The following is a 17,877-nucleotide window of genomic DNA, read 5'->3' as shown; positions in this document are numbered from 1 at the left end:
AGTTACATTATACCACCTATTTTCAAAACATGTTTCCTTTGAGAAGCAAAAAGAGCTGGGTAGAGGAGGTAGTCAGGTGCAACACAAGTATTAATAATTAAAAGTAATAAGTTGCATAACAGTAAACATAACTTCTTTCACAAATAGATATAAGTATATTCCTCTAACAATTGTACTAGATTGTTAATGTTCATAAAAATATGTATGTAGTACTCATAATTAGAGATCAGATCATTGTTTATACTATTTATTTTGATAAAGGAATATGACTTTTGAACTCACCTATACCTGGGGATAACCTAACTATTTGGCTTTATATAAGCAAGGCATTACACTTTACCTGGTAGCATCTGTTTTTTCCTTAGGGAAAAGTAGTGATATGGCAAGAGAACTCGTTTCAAACCCACAGTTATAGTAAACATTACTCTGTTTCAGTGGGATTTTAAAAGAGTAAACTTCCAGGGTTAGCATTTAATGGAAGGTTTTTAAATTATTCAGTAAAGTCTCCTGTAGCAAATGGTGATAGCTTGGAACTTTTGGTTACAAGAATCTAGTTAAAGAGGACTGCTGCCTTTACTCCAGACAAATCATGTCCAGTGCCCCTCCCCCCAACTGAATCTATTACTGTAGTCACTTACCTAAATTATGCAGATAGAACTGAAAAACAACTGAATTCCTGTAAGTATTGAAACTACAAATCTTAAACAGAAAAGCAACATCCTTGTAAAACAGAGAAAGATTGTAAAATACAAATAGTATTAACTATCCACTGTATAAGATTCTTTAAACTAGTGTTCCCCTCCATTAAACTGACCAAAACAAACTTGACTTTTAGAAAATGAGTAACGTTGCTTTGTTTCCCTCTGTAAAATTAGGGCTTTGTTTCCAAGTTTTGTATCTAGAGATAAAAATGCAAGCAATGCCAGTTTCTAGGAGACTCAGAATAGCTTTTATTACAGCATAAAAGAATTTCCCATCATTAGTACTTAGTTGTCATCCATCTGATTAATTCAAACTATAAATTATCTAGATAGTGATAATAAATAAGAGTTTATGTAGCAATCAATGACTTCAAATGCTACACAATAGTTAATTCTAATTGCAAAGAGTTCCGTGGCAGTTACACTGAAACTGATTTTTCAATACAGATCACAGGGAAATGTGGCTGCCACTATAAAATTATATTGTAACTGGAAACTCCAGGCTTTATTTCTGGTTTCTCCAACATTCGGACTATTTCTATAGGATAATCACACTCAACTTAACAGAAACACTTAAGATCAATGGTGTTATAACCAACTCAAGGAATTCAAATCACTCCCTGCTACATCTTTCCTTTTGTTTTTTACTAGAATAACTGATAGCCTATTATGAAAAACATCACCAGGTTACTTTTCAAGGCATATGTATGCCAGTTACAAGCTTAGGGAATCACACTTAATGCTTTAAAATAAATAAACTGTTAACATGTAAATTTACATTGTATTTTAATTTTTTCTTAAGCAGACTGGAGAAATCCTAAAAGTTAAATGTTATTTTGAGAGAGAGGGCTATCAATCATTTTAAATTGAAGGTTAACCATTCTAAATCAGGGTTTTAGTCTATGCAACTATATTATTTAAGTACATGATTTAATGCATGGTATATCCAACACTGATTAATAAGTCAAATTATAGTGGGGTTCTACATATGCCTTTTACAGTCATGATTCAGATATGTTTTTTGGTTATATTCAAAATATTCTCTAAGGATAAAGAATGAGCAGTTATTATTCCTATTTGGCGAATGGGAAAACAGATGTACAGGATATGAAACTGAACTGTTTATGAAATCATATTGTAGACTAAGGTCCTACAACTCAAACAATACTTTTCTAACTATGGGCTTAACTTTTTCCATAGTCTCTTTGCTTCTTCATCCCAGTTACTTTAAAGCAATATAAATAAATCTGGCAAACTTTAGATAAAGCTTGGGTTTCTTACAGTAGACCATTTTCCATTACCATCTAATTCAAACAGAATACAGATGTGCCCTTTAGTGGCAGAACCAAACTTCCAAATCATCACAGTGGTGTTATGGGGTAATTTACATTCTCTTACCCTTTTTTTTTGGGCAACCACATGATTCTATTTTCAAACATATTCAGTGTATACAAGTTTCAGCACCTTATTAACAAGCCTGAGGTGACACTGAAACAGTGGTGGTGGAAGGAGACAACCCTAAGACATCCCTAGAGCCTCCCTAATTTAAGCCAATCAAAGATGGCCTATTACAAATGCTGGCCATGATTTATCAGCTCCACTGCATTTACTTCATTCAAATTATTAACTTAGTCAAATTATGAAGTTCGGATAATCTTCCACATAAAAATAATATACAGTAAATACCACTTGCCATGATTCATCATATAAATGACAAAATTTCAAGTTATAATGTTGTATCATTTTTCCCCCCTTTAATCAAATCCTCCCAAAATAAAGGTTCTTGCCTAATGTACATCTGTGCTAGAAAATCACACTTATATTCAAGGACTTCAAGACACTTACCCTAGAGCCTGGAAGGAAGGAATCGAAAGTGCCCAGTGCATTGATAAGAACAGCAGTCTGGAGGCAGACTCCCCAATGTAGTGCACATTCAGGTACTCAGGCATAGGAGATGGCATGGTGAGCTAGTGCAAACAGGGACTGAGGTAAATTATCTTACGTCGGACAATTCTAAATCATCATTTCTTTGAAAAAGTTAAATGTAAACATATCAAATAACTAATATATTAACCCCAAGGCAAATCTTGAAATAATCCAAGTCACTAGATTTTACAGCTAAAAATAGGATTTAGAATAAATGAGAAGACCATAGTTTCTAACAAAGCAAATTCAGATAAAGCAGAATTCCACTTAACAAATACCAACCATGACAACATCTGGTTGTTTTTTAAAAATCACTTTTTGTCTTGGTCTAACAACATGTCTTTTCCTTCCCTCCCTTCACTAACAGTGATATACAACAAATTCAGTTTAAGGGGCAATCCTTTATGTTAAATGTCCCTTTCATTTAGACTACGGGGATAACAAACTCAAATGCTGACAGGGTCAGGAGAGTAATGAGTGAAGTGGGCCTACTGATGCCATTTGGAAAGTGCATATTCCCAGATAAAGGGCATGACTGTGACTTGAATTCAACACACTGAAAATTTATGGGAATCTGGGCTCAGTACTACCAGCTCGTTCAATTTTTCAAAGAGCAGCTTCTTTGTAAAATCTCCCCATTTAATCTACAGGTAAAACAAAATGTGTCTGTGGCCATAATGCTCACAGGCTATCTATCAGTCTGTACTGCTGACCTTAGGTAATTATTTTAAATGTGTTGGAAATAAATATCCTACATCAAAATACTTCTAAAAGCATTTTGAAAATCTTGTTAAAGAGAACTTTTATTGCTATAAATGAAATGTAATTTCATCCATAGGAAACTTTTTTTCTATTTTAAAATTATTAAAATGATCAATAATATCAAGCATAGGTAATGATACAGGGAAACACATACTTCTGAGTATTGGTAAAGTGAAGGGCAATTTGGCTGTATCTATCAAGATTTTAAAATTGAGTTTATCCTATGACCTAACGATGCCACTTCTAAATCTCTATTCCAAAAAGATACTTGCATACATGCACAAAAAAGCACATATAAGGATGTCCATTTCAGTACCACTTCTTAACAGAGAAATTAAATGCTGGCAATAACCCAAACTTCTATCTCTAAGGAAAAGAATAATCCATGCTATAAGGTACCTTGTAGGCATTAAAATTAGTAAGATAAACTGAGATAGCATAGGAAAAACATTTCACAGACATCTACGTAGAAAAAACAGCAAAATAATATGTAGATGACCCAATTTATGTTAAGAAGAGAGTATGGGTATATACATGTACATTTTATATGTATTATATTATATATATGCGACAGGAGGAGATACACCACACAGTTAACAGTGGCTACCTCTATGGTGGGATGGGTGGATACGTCCATATGTATTTTTCTGGGGAAGGCATATATAGCTTTTATCAGATTCTCAAAGGTGTCTACGATGCCAAACAGATCAAAGGTTTTCATCAAAATGATATCAAAGTTCTCTGGAAATGTTACATAAAAATGCAAAAAATATTAACTTCCTTTGTTCAATATTAGCCATAAATGGTTTATCTATTTATAAATGGTGTCAAGTAATAAAACAACAGGGCAATTGACAGTTGAAATTCCATGTGTGAAAAGATAATTTTTTAAACGTTTAAGAAATGTTTACTGGAGCAGTAAATTAAAATAACATTACTTAAGACAATTCTTAAAAGAATTGTAGGTAAGCAGATATTAAGCATGATAAATATAATTATTAGGATGCAATGGTTTCTGCACATAAGTATATGAAAAACAAATTGGGAACTATCATACGTTTTCAGAACTGTCTAAGGTGAGTAGGGGAAAACAAGCCTGAAAAGTTGGGGATTACCAAAGATTACTAGTTTTAAGGGGGGAGGAATAAGATGCAAAAACAAGATTACCCTTTGCTAAGTAGTTTAAAATCACTTTTAAACAAATAAAATACTTATAATATGTAAAACCTGGATATAAGGGCTAAGAGTACAGATGCACCCTGATTTACACAACAGTGGTGGCAACGTTGCAAAGTCTCTGTTGCTCTAATCATAAAACTGAAACCACTTGCAATATATACTAGAACTCATTATTCAAAAGACTGCCATGTTGTATTATTTTATAGAGAGAGGAAATGGCTTGTAATTTATCTATTTTACATACTTAATTTTCTTAAAGCAAGATATACCTCTAGCAATATCAATCAGAAAGCCAATGTCAGCTGAAGAAATAAGTCATTCAACAGGTCCTTTAGACTGAAAAGACAAAGATTTCTTCCTCTATACAGAGAAGGTGAATTTCTACTACAAAGGTGTTAAAGTTTCCCAAAAATGCCTGTGGATTTTCAGGTTTATAAATTGAATTAAACACATTTTTCAAATTATATACATTTATTATATTAAGATGATTTTTAAAGTGTTGACATGAACTAAACTTGGCTACCTATTTTAGAAGTCATTACTTGTCTGCAATTACCTTTCTAGCAGTTCTGAAAACAGGCTGAATGATACAGCTTCTAAAGTTATCTGGGGACTTCCCTGGTGGTGCAGTGGTTAAGAATCCGCCTGCCAATGCATGGGACATAGGTTTGAGCCCTGGTGTGGGAAGATCCCACATGCTGCGGAGCAACTAAGCCCGTGCACCACAACTACTGAGCCTGTGCTCTAGAGCCCGCGAGCTACAACTACTACTACGCGCCTAGAGCCTGTGCTCCACAACAAGAGAAGCCACTGCAATGAGAAGCCCGTGCACTGCATTGAAGAGTAGCCCCCGCTCGCCACAACTAGAGAAAGCCCCCACGCAGCAACGAAGACCCAAAGCAGCCAAAAATAAATAAATAAATAAACATAAATAAATAAATAAATAAAATAAAAAAATCATTTGACTTGAATTAGCAGACCTGGATTCTATAATACTTCCAACTTGTCATTAATTAGCTGTGTGACCCTGGATTACATAGTAATTCAGCAACCGTATTACTGCATCTTTCACTGTGAGCCACTAAGCTAGGTGTTGTAGTCTCAACAGAGGAATAAAATGGAAACTGAATGAGCTATAGAAAGGGCCAAGAAAGGGACAGGCATGTCAGAGAAACGATGGGCAATGGAAAACTACTGAAGAATTTTAGGCAGCACAGAAGCATAACTGGATTGTTTTTTTAACAAGTATCACTCTGCTACCAGTGCACAGGACAAGATGAGGAGACTGGAAGCAAAGGTTAATTACTATTAACAGTTTAAGTAAAAAATTTTTAAAGGAATGAAATATGGCAGTAAAAATGAAGAGGAAGCGAGAAATTCAAACGACAGAATGGTTAGGATTCTGTTATGGAATGGAAGGTAGTGAGGTTTGGGGAGAATGACAATGTCTCCCAAACATCAAACATGGTGACTAGAAGGACTGTGATTCTAATATTGAGATAATGAACATCAGAGAAGAACAGTTCTAGAAATACCTACCTCTGTCTCATACGCTTATTTCTAAATGGTAATTCTATCCACCTTGATTATTTGTATAGGAAATTTTAAAAAATCATGTGGAATAAAGTATATGAAATCACACCAGAAACTAAAGTTTAATAAAAATGTTAAATATTACTATTGTCCTAGATTCTTCAGAATCAAAATGCAAGTTACATATTAGACTATTTCTTCTTAATGTCTGGAATGCTTTCAATAAGACAACGAAAGCCTCCAAATCTCTTCTCATTTACAAAACAATAAAAATCCATAGTTTCTCAACAGACCGTGGTGAGGCTCAAATGAAAGAATGTGCATGAAAGCATGTGCAAACTGCACTGTACACAAAAATGCCAGAGAGAAACAAAATGCTAGTTAGTTCAGCAATTGGGAGGACTGAATTTTTGATTATAGATATCAGGGCTTGAAACTCATGACCATAAAACCTCAATGAAAGAACTAATCATGACAGTACCATGCTGGGAACTCACTGAAAAGTAAAACTCAAGAGGCTGTAAATAAGAATCAGAGAAAGAAGGAGCTGTCCTTTTCAGGAGAGCAAGAAACTTCACAGTGCTGATTCTGAGGATACCCAGAGTATGGCAGGTCAAAGACAGAATGAAAAAAGCCAATTCTAGAAGGGAAAAAAAAGTTCTGATTTCCCCAATTCACCTGTCCAAAACAAATTTTTAAAGAATGACACTGATTATTCCCACTGCCTGTTCTTAAAGCCTCCATAAAATTTTTTCTTGTAAAGTGCAAGTAAAACATTTCTAATTTTTTCCATGTAAATTACCTTTGGTGAAATGTTCCATAAAGACTGGTTTCACTGATACGTTTTATTGCCTATATCAAATTACAGCCATTATTATTTAAGTCACTGTGAGTTTTCTCTGGGCCATTTCTACAAGTCAAATTTTACAAGAATAAATTTTATCATATGCAGTTCTGGCCAGTGTTAGATTTATTTTGTGTTCATTATTTCTGCCAGTAGCACACATATCTATTTGATAACTGTGCATATTTTCATAAGAAATCCATGGAAATTTATAATCTATAGTAAAGTTAAGAGCAACTACCCTCAGGTATTCCAGGACTGCTATGCATTGCTAATTGAAATGTCCAAAGTACTTGCAATCACTTGCATATGATTCGCTAATAGTACCCAGAGCTGGCAGAGCAAAGATAAAGAGCGGTTAAAATGGAGGGGTCAAAACAGCAGGGTCTTAATGTAGGGCCTCAATGGTCAGCCTCTCTATAGCTGTGGTCCAAATATTATTTGAATGACAAATCAAATGCCAGAAAGTTATTTTCTAATATTCTACATGCATTGTTTCTAGTATTCCACATGTATTGTTTCCATCATAAATTAACATATTTAAGGAAGCAAAAAAGAAATTACAAATGTACCTTCTCCAAGTGGTTAAAGTATAAAAAGTTAAAAACCAAAAGTTAGAATTAAATAATTTTAACCTTCTTAAAAGAATGCTGAGAGCTAGCTAATTGGGGCAATATATAATTAATTGTGTTCTTTGTAGTTACTTGGTAAAAGCAGAATATCTGGGTCTTAGATACTGGTTTACACTAAAGTAGTAGTACCTAGGCATTGGATAAACCAGTGGATTCAACATATCACAAATGCCAATACTTAAGTTAAAAATACCACCATCAACAAAACTATATTTAATAGAGTCTAAATGAAAAAAATTGTCTAAATGTTCTAAAAGCTAACTTTTATACTCTTAAACACATTATTTGATACAATGACTATGATTTATAAACAGGATGTTTTATTGAGCCATTATTTTATATGTTTTAGCTGCTGTCTCAAATTCTATCAGGGGTATTTCTGACTTTAAAAGCACAACAAATATACTTTGATTTTTGAAAGGACAATTAAAATCAAAATGGTAACCAACATAAAAATTATGAAATATATATATATAGAGAGAGAAATACCCTGAAAGCTACATGTGAATCGCTGAGAAGTGGCCCCTCTTTTTCCATGTAATTTATGCTTGAGTCTCCAGCAATTAGATGTACGTTTCCTTCCATGCCCTCTACTGAGCTCTGACAGGCTGTGCTCTCTCCAGGATTCAATGCTTTTGCAAGAGTGTCAAATGCCCTATAAGGAGACATCAGAAGCTATGAGCTTGGCCAATCTCCACAATAAAATGAAAATTCTATATAAAATTCTGAAGTTAAGATTTAGGCCTTAAAAATTGTTTAGAAAATAGAACTTCGGTGTATCACTGAGCATTCTATTTCAGTGATGTCTTTGACTCACTCTCTCCAAAAGCAACAAATTAAACTTCAAATATATAGTATGAAAAACTATATTATTATATTAATGTATTTTACCAGAGAATTAAAGTCTTTTAAAAAAACTTATGTAATTTAAGGGGAGAAAAATTCTTATGCTTTGGTATGAAAATATGCTTTTACAAGTTATACGTTTGATACTATAAGGTATCAGCCCATTTATTTTACATACAGAAGTTATTTAGAAAAACAAGGGCAAGAACTTATATTGACTTTATTGTATTCTACACAACACAAAGTTAGGTTTTAATTTTGTTTAAAAATTCAGAGAATACTTTAAAACTTATGGTAACATAGCTATATCTGAACTACAAGAATTTGAGATCAGGATGGCAAATAATTAATATTAGCAAATTAACTAGTCAAAATACCTCCCCATATTTTACAATGAAATGCCTTCTACAGTTCTTTAAAATCTCATATTTAACAAAGTACTTATTTGAGACTCTTAAATGCAGTTTCTTCAATATTTCAGAAGATGAATAGTGTGAAAAAAGCCTGAAAAATCTGGTTTCTGCAACCTAAGTATTAATACCCAAAGAAGGAAAAGTAGAATTCTGATACGAGTTTCCTGAAGTATACACTTAAAATTGTAATTGATTCAACTAAGTTTTTAAAATCTATTTTCACCACTAGAAATTGGTGGGGAAAATGAACATGACTGCCTAGTAAGACAAATGTTTAACTTTAAATACACAAAAGATAAAATCTGGCAACTAAGATATCTGAAAAATCAGACCCAAATTATCATCTTTATTGAAAAAAAATTCCTGAATTTTATGACTACATTTCTAATCTTATATTCACTTATGGCTCACTGTTTACAATGTAAGCTGCTGGACATTTTATATTGAATAGAATTTTTCAATTAAAATTTACTTATGCCTTAAGTTTTCTAATAGAAATATGTTTTTTGAAACTTCTGTAAATAATATTTAACATAAACATATTTTAAGAAATACTAAAGGACACTTGAGCAAAAGGACACATGATCAAAACAGACCTTACCTTGAAACATCACCATTAGTCTGCATTTCTTGATGAAATTCACACAAAGAGGTATCACCATTGCTTAAGCTTTCAATCGTAGACATTTCATTACTATTTTGAGAAAGATCTTTAGTTTTTCCAAGGTTTGCTAATGATGTAACCACACTTGCCAATGTACTTAAATCTCCCTGACATGATTCAGCCTTTAAAAAAAAAAAAAAATTAAAATTCTGCAAATTGGTATCAGTAAACTTTTAAATCTGAAATATCTAATTCTAGAGTATGAAATGCCCAAAGAAAAGTACTCTAAGATAAATGAAATCCAAAAAGTAAAATCAAAGAGCTCTGAGCTTTGAGGAACTTGAGGAAACTACAAGTTTAAAAATATCAGGTATGGGCTTCCCTGGTGGCGCAGTGGTTGAGAATCTGCCTGCCAATGCAGGGGACACGGGTTCGAGCCCTGGTCTGGGAAGATCCCACATGCCGCGGAGCAACTAGGCCCGTGAGCCACAACTACTGAGCCTGCGCGTCTGGAGCCTGTGCTCCGCAACAAGAGGGGCCGCGATGGTGAGAGGCCCGCGCACCGCGATGAGGAGTGGCCCCCGCTTGCCGCAACTGGAGAAAGCCCTCGCACAGAAACGAAGACCCAACACAGCCAGAAATAAATAAAAATAAATAAATAAATAAATTAAAAAAAAAATATCAGGTATATTTCCTAGGAAATGTTTATACAAAAGTTACTTTAAACTAAAAACTGCACTTAATTGGCTAATCTACCCATGTAACAATTGTTTTCTCTGTAAAAGGACATTAAATTAGATGATCTTTCAAGTCCTTTTTAGCATTAAAATTCTGGTATTATTATAGTAATTTCCAAAACTTATTATACAAACTTTAAAGTTATATAGGATAAAATTAATGTTTTATTAATGAAAAGAGAAAAAAAAGGAAAGTGGATTATTGAACAGACTTCTAGGATGCCAACTTTTACCAGCCACTGTGTTAAATGCATTGAACACCAGGCACTGTGTAGCTGGAAAGTCTCTACATATTTAAGATATTGGGCTTTTGTTATACATTGCACGTTTTCCTATTTGTCTTCAACTTTTATTTTTGTTAATGTGCATTTTTTTATGCATATAAATTATAATTCTTTTATAAAAAAACTTTCTATCCTTAACTCTGACTACCCAGAAATATAATCTGTATAGGAAAGGCAGGTAGGTGCTTGATTTTTCTTCCTTTTACTTATCTATTTTTAGAGCAAGGAATCAATGCCATAGCAACCTCTCACAATGAAAGATGAATTCTGAGTATCATTTTAAATTCACAGATTTTTATATATTTTATGTGCTTCAATTCATTAGTCATTCTTTTATAAATGCTCTAATTATTCTACCCTAACCTAATGAAAGGCCCTTCGTTGCCTTCTATGGCCTATTGATAGGACCACAGATACTTAAAATTTTTCATTATAGCTTTTTTTTTTTTTTTTTTTTTCCTTTTTTGGCTCTATTGGGTCTTAGTTGCAGCACATGGGGGATCTTCGTTGAGGCATGCGGACTCTTCACTGTGGTGCACGGGCTTCTCTCTAGTTGCAGCGTGCAGGTCTTCTCTCTCTGGTTGTGGCGCATAGGCTCCAGGGTGCGTGGGCTCTGTAGCTTGTGGCACGTGGGCTCTAGTTGAGGCATGCGAGCTCAGCAGTTGTGGCATGCGGCTTAGTTGCCTCGTGGCATGTGGGATCTTAGTTCCCTGACCAAGGATCAAACCCACGTCCCATGCATTGTAAGGCAGATTCTTTACCACTGGACCACCAAGAAAGTCCCCTCATAATACCCTTACGGTTTTTGTTTTTAGTGTTATTAATCCTAAGATGATACATATGTTTCCTTGAATTTCATTTCTTTTTTTTTTTAATTTTAATTTTTATTTTTATTTATTTATTTTTTGGGGCTGTGTTGGGTCTTCATTGCTGTGTGGGGGCCATCTCTAGTTGCAGTAAGCGGGGGTTACTCTTCATTGCAGTGCACGGGCTCTAGGAGCGCGGACTTCAGTGGTTGCAGCACGTGGGCGCAGTAGTTGCAGCGTGCGGGCTCTAGGGCGCGCGGGCTTCAGTAGTTGTGGCACATGGGCTCAGCAGCTGTGGCTGGCAGGCTCTAGAGCGCAGGCTCAGCAGTTGTGGCACCCGTGCTTAGTTGCTCCACGGCATGTGGGATCTTCCTGCACCAGGGATCGAACCCGTGTCCCCTGCACTGGCAGGCAGATTCTTAACCACTGCACCACCGGGGAAGTCCTGAACTTCATTTCTTCTATCAATTCTTTAGTTTATGTGAAATTGATTTCACTGAATAAGTAGGCAAATAAGTTTTGTGCTCTCCCCAAATTAATGAATGGTCCTAGAATCATTTACTGAGTAATCCACTAGTTACTGAGTTTCTTACAGGATTGCTACTTACATGTTTTTTTACTTAATCCTCACAACAACCCTGTGAAATAGGAATCATCATCCCTTTATTATTGATAAGAAGAATTACCCATCGTCATTCCAGCAGTTAAGCACTGGAGGCAGGATGGGAAGTCAGACTGTCTGACTGGAAAGCCCATGCTCCTAACCACTGCTCCAGCCTTCTTTTATATATATGAGTAAAAGGAGTTAACATTTTTAGGTGTTCTAATTTTCAACTAAAACTTAAACACTTACATAATCTCTTCCATTTCATAACATGTGTATCTAACTAGATGTTTAATGTGGAAAGATCTCACATTGTAACTTGACAGTTTTGGGACCATTCGTCAGAAACTAACCGCATAAGACTGTTAATACAATTTAATATAAAAACATATAGAAAACTACAGTGTCTGGGTAAATAGTAATTTTTCAACAAAACTTAGTTCTCTTCCTTTCCTAATGGATGTAATATGTCAATGAAATTATAACTACCATTCTAAGCACAAACCATGTAGATAAGGATAAGTGAAATCTTGTATGTAATTCCTCACGATGCATATTTATGGTAAGATACCAAATCTCCTCAATTAATAACAACATGCTAAAGCTCAGCCTGTAAGGTAGACACTCTTATTACCCCTTATTTTACAGATGAGGAAAGAAACTGAGGCACTAAGAGGTCAAATAACTTGCCCAAGGTTATGCAGCTAATAAATGGCAGATGAAATTTGACTCCAGAGCACAAGTATTAAGAGTGCCTTAAAGTATCAAGCAACAAATAACAGCATAAATCTGGCCATATATAGACTGAATAATCTTATAGGCCATATGAAACCAGATCACATTATAGCCTGAGAGAAACACTATTCATAGTCTCTCTGAAATCTGTCTTCAGGAAAAATGTTTAACACTAGAGAAACTCTACATGCTGGATCTAAATAAGCAAACCTTTTTTCTTTTAGACGCCTTGCTTAATAAAGAGCTGCTCCAACACTCTAAGAGAACCCAGATGACCTGGATACATAATATGAGAGCTCATGCAACCCTATTCCTATTTTTGACTCAAGTCAATGTTTTGAGAGGTGCGCTAGGAATTTCTCTTCACCTGAAATATTTTAAGTATTTTAACACTATAAAATCTGTAGGAGAACACAAAAGGAATATAAAGAATTTTATACTTATACATTTCTATTTCTGAGGACTTTTATTTCAAGATGAAAGAAACCTGGAAGAGGGCTTCCCTGGTGGCACAGTGGTTAAGAATCTGCCTGCCGATGCATAGGACACGGGTTTGATCCCTGGCCCAGGAAGATCCCACATGCCGCGGAGCAACTAAGCTCGTGCACCACAACTACTGAGCCTGCACTCTAGAGCCCGTGAGCCACAACTACTGAGTCCGCGTGCCACAACTACTGAAGCCCGTGCGCCTAGAGCCTGTGCTCTGCAACAAGAGAAGCCACCACAATGAGGAGCCCGTTGCACCGCAACAAAGAGTAGCCCCCGCTCACCACAACCAGAGAAAAGCCTGCGCGCAGTGAAGACCCAATGCAACCAAAAATAAAATAAATAAAATAAAATAAATGAAGACATTTAAATGTTTGTCATTTTCACATTGAAGCTATAATTGTTCTAGTGGAATAATGAACATTTCTACTGATAAAGTTAATTTGTATTATCAGGACTGGCAAAACGGAGGCTGCTCTAGTGACCTGGTCCACTTCACAAACCTAAACCTAAGTCAGTTTGCACTTAAAGGAAACACCTGTCAAGGAAACCTATCATACACCAGTCACAATCCTCCTGCTCCAGCTTTAGTGAGCTCACCTTACCCTAGACAACAGGACTCGATAGATTCACAAGAGAATCCCCAACCTCTGAGCCAATTAAGCCCTGTTTCCTCACTGCTGCTTCAAATGCTCTGTAAAACTCACTCTTGACTAAATTTCCTCTGGAAGAGTGTTCCACTGCTTGTGAGCACTGTAATCTGCTAATCCATGGATTGTTTTCCCTTAGATAAGGGACATCAAACTCATCACTAAAATCTTTTAGTTTTGTCATCTGACACTACCAAATAGTTGATGATAATTTAAGTTAAAAAAAAAAAAAAGCGCAACTTGTAACAGGGAATTTTTAAGACCAAATCTATTGGCCAAATTGATGGAGGAGAAAAGGAAAAAATTTTAAAAGCTTAAAAAATTTTAAGCTTTAAATTAATTGTACTAAACACACCTTATCTGGTGTCATCAGCACAGTTGACTCAGTTTTTATGCCAGATTGATGAATATTCACAAACATTCCTGAATCTAACAGTCCTGCTGACCTGTAACAAATAAGTACAAATTTTAGCCTTAGTTTCACTGGGAAGAAAAACAAATTACCAGCTCCTTAATATATGTGGTTTTTGGTTGTTTTTACTATACCTTGCAGTTTCACTATCTGTTACAAAAGTTGGAGTTGCAGCTAATGGGCTTCGAAGGTCTTTTCGAATGTAGATTTTTTCTGTTGAAGCGGCACAGTTGGAAGATTTTTCTCTTGATACTTCAATGGGTTTTCTTTCACACTGAACAGCTACAAAAATGTGTCAAACTTATATCACAATGCAGAATTTACAGGCAATTACAAATGTAAGCTTTAGGTCAGCAGTGCTGCTAATGGGAGACATGGTTACCGTAACTGAACTCCAAAGATAACCATCAATCTTTAGAAATTATTTGCAAGTTCAACAAAGTTGCTTCAAAATAGTAAAACTGGCCAATGTGCATCTCTTGTTCTCTTTTCTCTCCCTGCCCCAGCCGTGGCAGAAATGTAGAAGAACTCCTATTTTTTAAAAGCTCACTGTCAAGAAGGAAACCTGAAGTTAGGAGTCCTTTACTTACCTATATAAGAGTATTAAAACATGAAGTAATATTTAACCAACTGAAAACAACACTAATAGAGAACCACAAATAGACCCAAGTTAAATCTTTTTTTCAGTTAAGGGCAGGGAGACTTTTGAGAAGCAATTCAATTGCTTAGTCTTCATTTATAAAACAGAGGTAATATATTTCATTTATTTTATAGCAATTTTATTTCATGATACTTGGGAGATGGTATACTGTAGCTGTTAAATATACATTTTCTGAGAAAAACAAAACTGCCAAGATTAAAGTCCAAGTTCTGCCACTTATATTAGTTGTGTGACCTTGGGCAAGTTACTAAATTTCCTCTGTTCACTCAAATGTAAAATGGATAACAGCAGCATCTGCTGAGAATTTTGCTGTGAACACAAATAAGTTAATTCATACGCTATACACAGAGGAAAGCATAATGAGAACTCAATACTAGCTATTGTCATTACCTTATTAATCACTTTAGTATTGATAGTTTAATCAAAAACTAAACTTGTATCTAGTTAGTTGGTTTTTTATTATTATTATTACCATGTTCAAACTAAAAATACATGCCTGGCATATAGGCACTCAATAAAGATTTGTTGAATGTATAAAAAATACATACATATTCACATATTTCTATATTTCTAGTTGGAAAACTTTAAATTAAAAACCATATATATTTGACATATTTTAATGTGTTAATTTTAACACACTTCTAAGAGTGTGCCTGAATTCTTAAAAAGTATTCTCTCCTTTAAAGCTAATACATACAGTCTTGTTTCATTCCAAACGCAATACATCTTTGTAACCTGCAGTATTGACAACGATTTCGATGGTGTTTATTAATAATACAGTCCTTTGATCCTCGACATGAATAAACTAAATTTTTTCGGATACTTCTTTTAAAAAATCCTTTGCAGCCTTCGCAAGTTACCGCTCCATAATGACGCCCTAGAGACAAAATGTTTAAGAAAACACAAAAGTCACATATTTCAGAACTGAAATGAAATAAGCCCATTTCTTCCCTTTAAACATGAGATGAAACTGAGATTTCTGAGTTTATGACATAAAAATTTTTTTTTAGGAATTACCAAACAGAGAATGGCACAAACTTATTCTCTGATAAAATATATTACAGTATGAGTTTTTAAATTTTGTAAAGTAATCTTAACAATGGCATGGAAAATTTGGGAAAGAGAAGAAACAAAATCACCCATAACCCCATGATATAAAAACTATTTTCACTTCTGAGATCACTTACAAATTATAGTTCTGTTATATACTGTAAAAAGTTATTTTATTCTAAAAACTTTGCTCCAAAAAAAGAATATAATGTCACGTAGTATTTGAAATCTAATAATCTTTCCTCATTGTGAGTTGCACTTTTTAAATTTCTGGAGAAATCTGTTATACTTTGATAAGCCTATCGTTTCACAAACCATCTCTCTGGCACAACTATTAACAAACTGAATATACTCTGGGAAAAGCTCTAGCGGAGGTTTTTTTTTAATGAAGCTATGGAAAAGATAAAAAAGATTAAAGAAAACAAGCTGGGCCCTTAAACTTATCCCACTGGCACTTGTGAATCTATATGAACAAATATGGGTGTGTATTTCTGGCATGAAGGAACTAAAATGGCATAACCCTGAGTACTAGAAATAGGCTTGGAGAAATGCCTGCTCAGCTATGCAGAGCATTACACAGAGGTTAACCAGAGCTTTTCCACCTCAATAATCTGTTACTCTGTATTCCGGAAATGAGAACAGGACTCAACAGGTACATTAACAACCTAATTATACATGTTATTAAGGATCACAACTAATTTTTAAGCAATTCCTTTGACAAAACTGGTTTCACATTCAGAAAAATTTCCACATGTTCACTTTACTTTCAAAAAGTGAAACTGTCTTTAAACATAACTCTTTGAAATATGCATTTTATGTCATTGCAAGATCACATTAAACTGCACTGAAATAAAAAACCTTTAGGAGAATAAAAAGCTCTGGGGAAAAATCAGTTAAATTTCATAGGCTACACATATGAATCATAAAAACAACCTGCTTCTTTTTCTTTTTACTTTCAGTAGAAGAAACATGGTAGTGAGATAGTTATTTTTAACAAGAGAACACATATAGGAGGTTATTTTTAATGTTACCTGATGCTTTGTCTCCACATACTACGCAAAGATCAAAAACCTTATTTGGTCCTTGTTCGGAGGAAGAATTGTCTGTTAAGAGCTAAAGAAAACCCCCCCCCAAACAAACAAAAACACAATAATTTGTTGTTACTTAGCAATATTCTCATGTAAAAACTTAAAAGAACATTCAGTCAATCTTACTTTTTGCTTTCTTCTTCATAAGTTATTCTGAAACTTTGAACTCTATTATTAGGCATGCATCGATTAAAGTATTCTTAATTTTCTTTACATATAGATTAAAATTCCCATGTTATAAAAAGCACAGACAGAAATAATACCTTTTTAATTTGTTCAATAATAATTTGTTCCATAACAATTTCATTAAAGTAAACAGTCTTAAACACACAAATACATGAGTATTTTTTACCGCATCTCACCCATTACGTATTTATTATTCATATGGAACACATTAAAGTACTGCAGCAGTTATCAGTCCTATCATGACATTTGTCTTTGAATAACTCAGAACATTTCCACATGGAATAACATGACTAAAGTAAGCTATAACAGCATAAAAAGATAAATCTGAATTTTTTAAATAGAAAAGGAGTTATAAAGAAAAAAATATGTTAAAGCATTTACTTATAACTATGGAACATGACTGATATACAAAGGTATAAACTTTTCATCGAGCTGTCTAAGGTTTGGGTTAGGTGTAGAGGTTGAGAGCATGGACTCTGGAGTCTGTTAATGACAGCAAGTTAGTGGGGACTAGGTGGGGTGGCCTTGGGCAAATCACCAAACCTCTTTAAATTATATTAAGAGCTCATCACTAGGTACAGCTAATGTAATACTGGCAAAGAAATACTAGTTTCTTCTTTTAGGTTTATCCTTCAATCTTTCTGTCATTTTTTTTCAATCTTTTGAAATGTGAACAAATTCAAGCCAAAAAATGCATCATTTAGTAAACATCTTCCCCTGCTTTAAAACAGCCCACAA

At 34.4% G+C, this 17,877-nt stretch overlaps 1 protein-coding gene across 8 annotated transcripts in view; it reads right to left on the bottom strand.

The window, feature by feature from the left end:
- The window catches only part of NR2C1 (nuclear receptor subfamily 2 group C member 1), a 45,056-nt gene that overhangs the window by 13,627 nt on the left and 13,552 nt on the right, over nt 1-17,877 (bottom strand). For 5 of the 8 annotated variants that reach the window (XM_082418993.1, XM_082418997.1, XM_082418991.1 and 2 more), the window contains exons 4-10: nt 16,897-16,978; nt 15,513-15,692; nt 14,289-14,436; nt 14,098-14,188; nt 9,438-9,622; nt 8,067-8,232; nt 2,547-2,668 (exon numbers count right to left, since the gene is read on the bottom strand). In XM_082418993.1, the coding sequence (XP_082275119.1) occupies nt 2,547-2,668; nt 8,067-8,232; nt 9,438-9,622; nt 14,098-14,188; nt 14,289-14,436; nt 15,513-15,692; nt 16,897-16,978 (974 nt within the window). The remainder of the gene's footprint in view (nt 1-2,546; nt 2,669-8,066; nt 8,233-9,437; nt 9,623-14,097; nt 14,189-14,288; nt 14,437-15,512; nt 15,693-16,896; nt 16,979-17,877) is intronic. The other 3 variants (XM_082418992.1, XM_082418995.1, XM_082418998.1) reach the window with 2 other exon arrangements.

Source organism: Balaenoptera physalus (assembly GCF_965194825.1).
Source record: "Balaenoptera physalus genome assembly, chromosome: 13".
NCBI lineage: Eukaryota > Metazoa > Chordata > Mammalia > Artiodactyla > Balaenopteridae > Balaenoptera > Balaenoptera physalus.
This window is presented reverse-complemented; position numbering and strand designations above follow the sequence as displayed.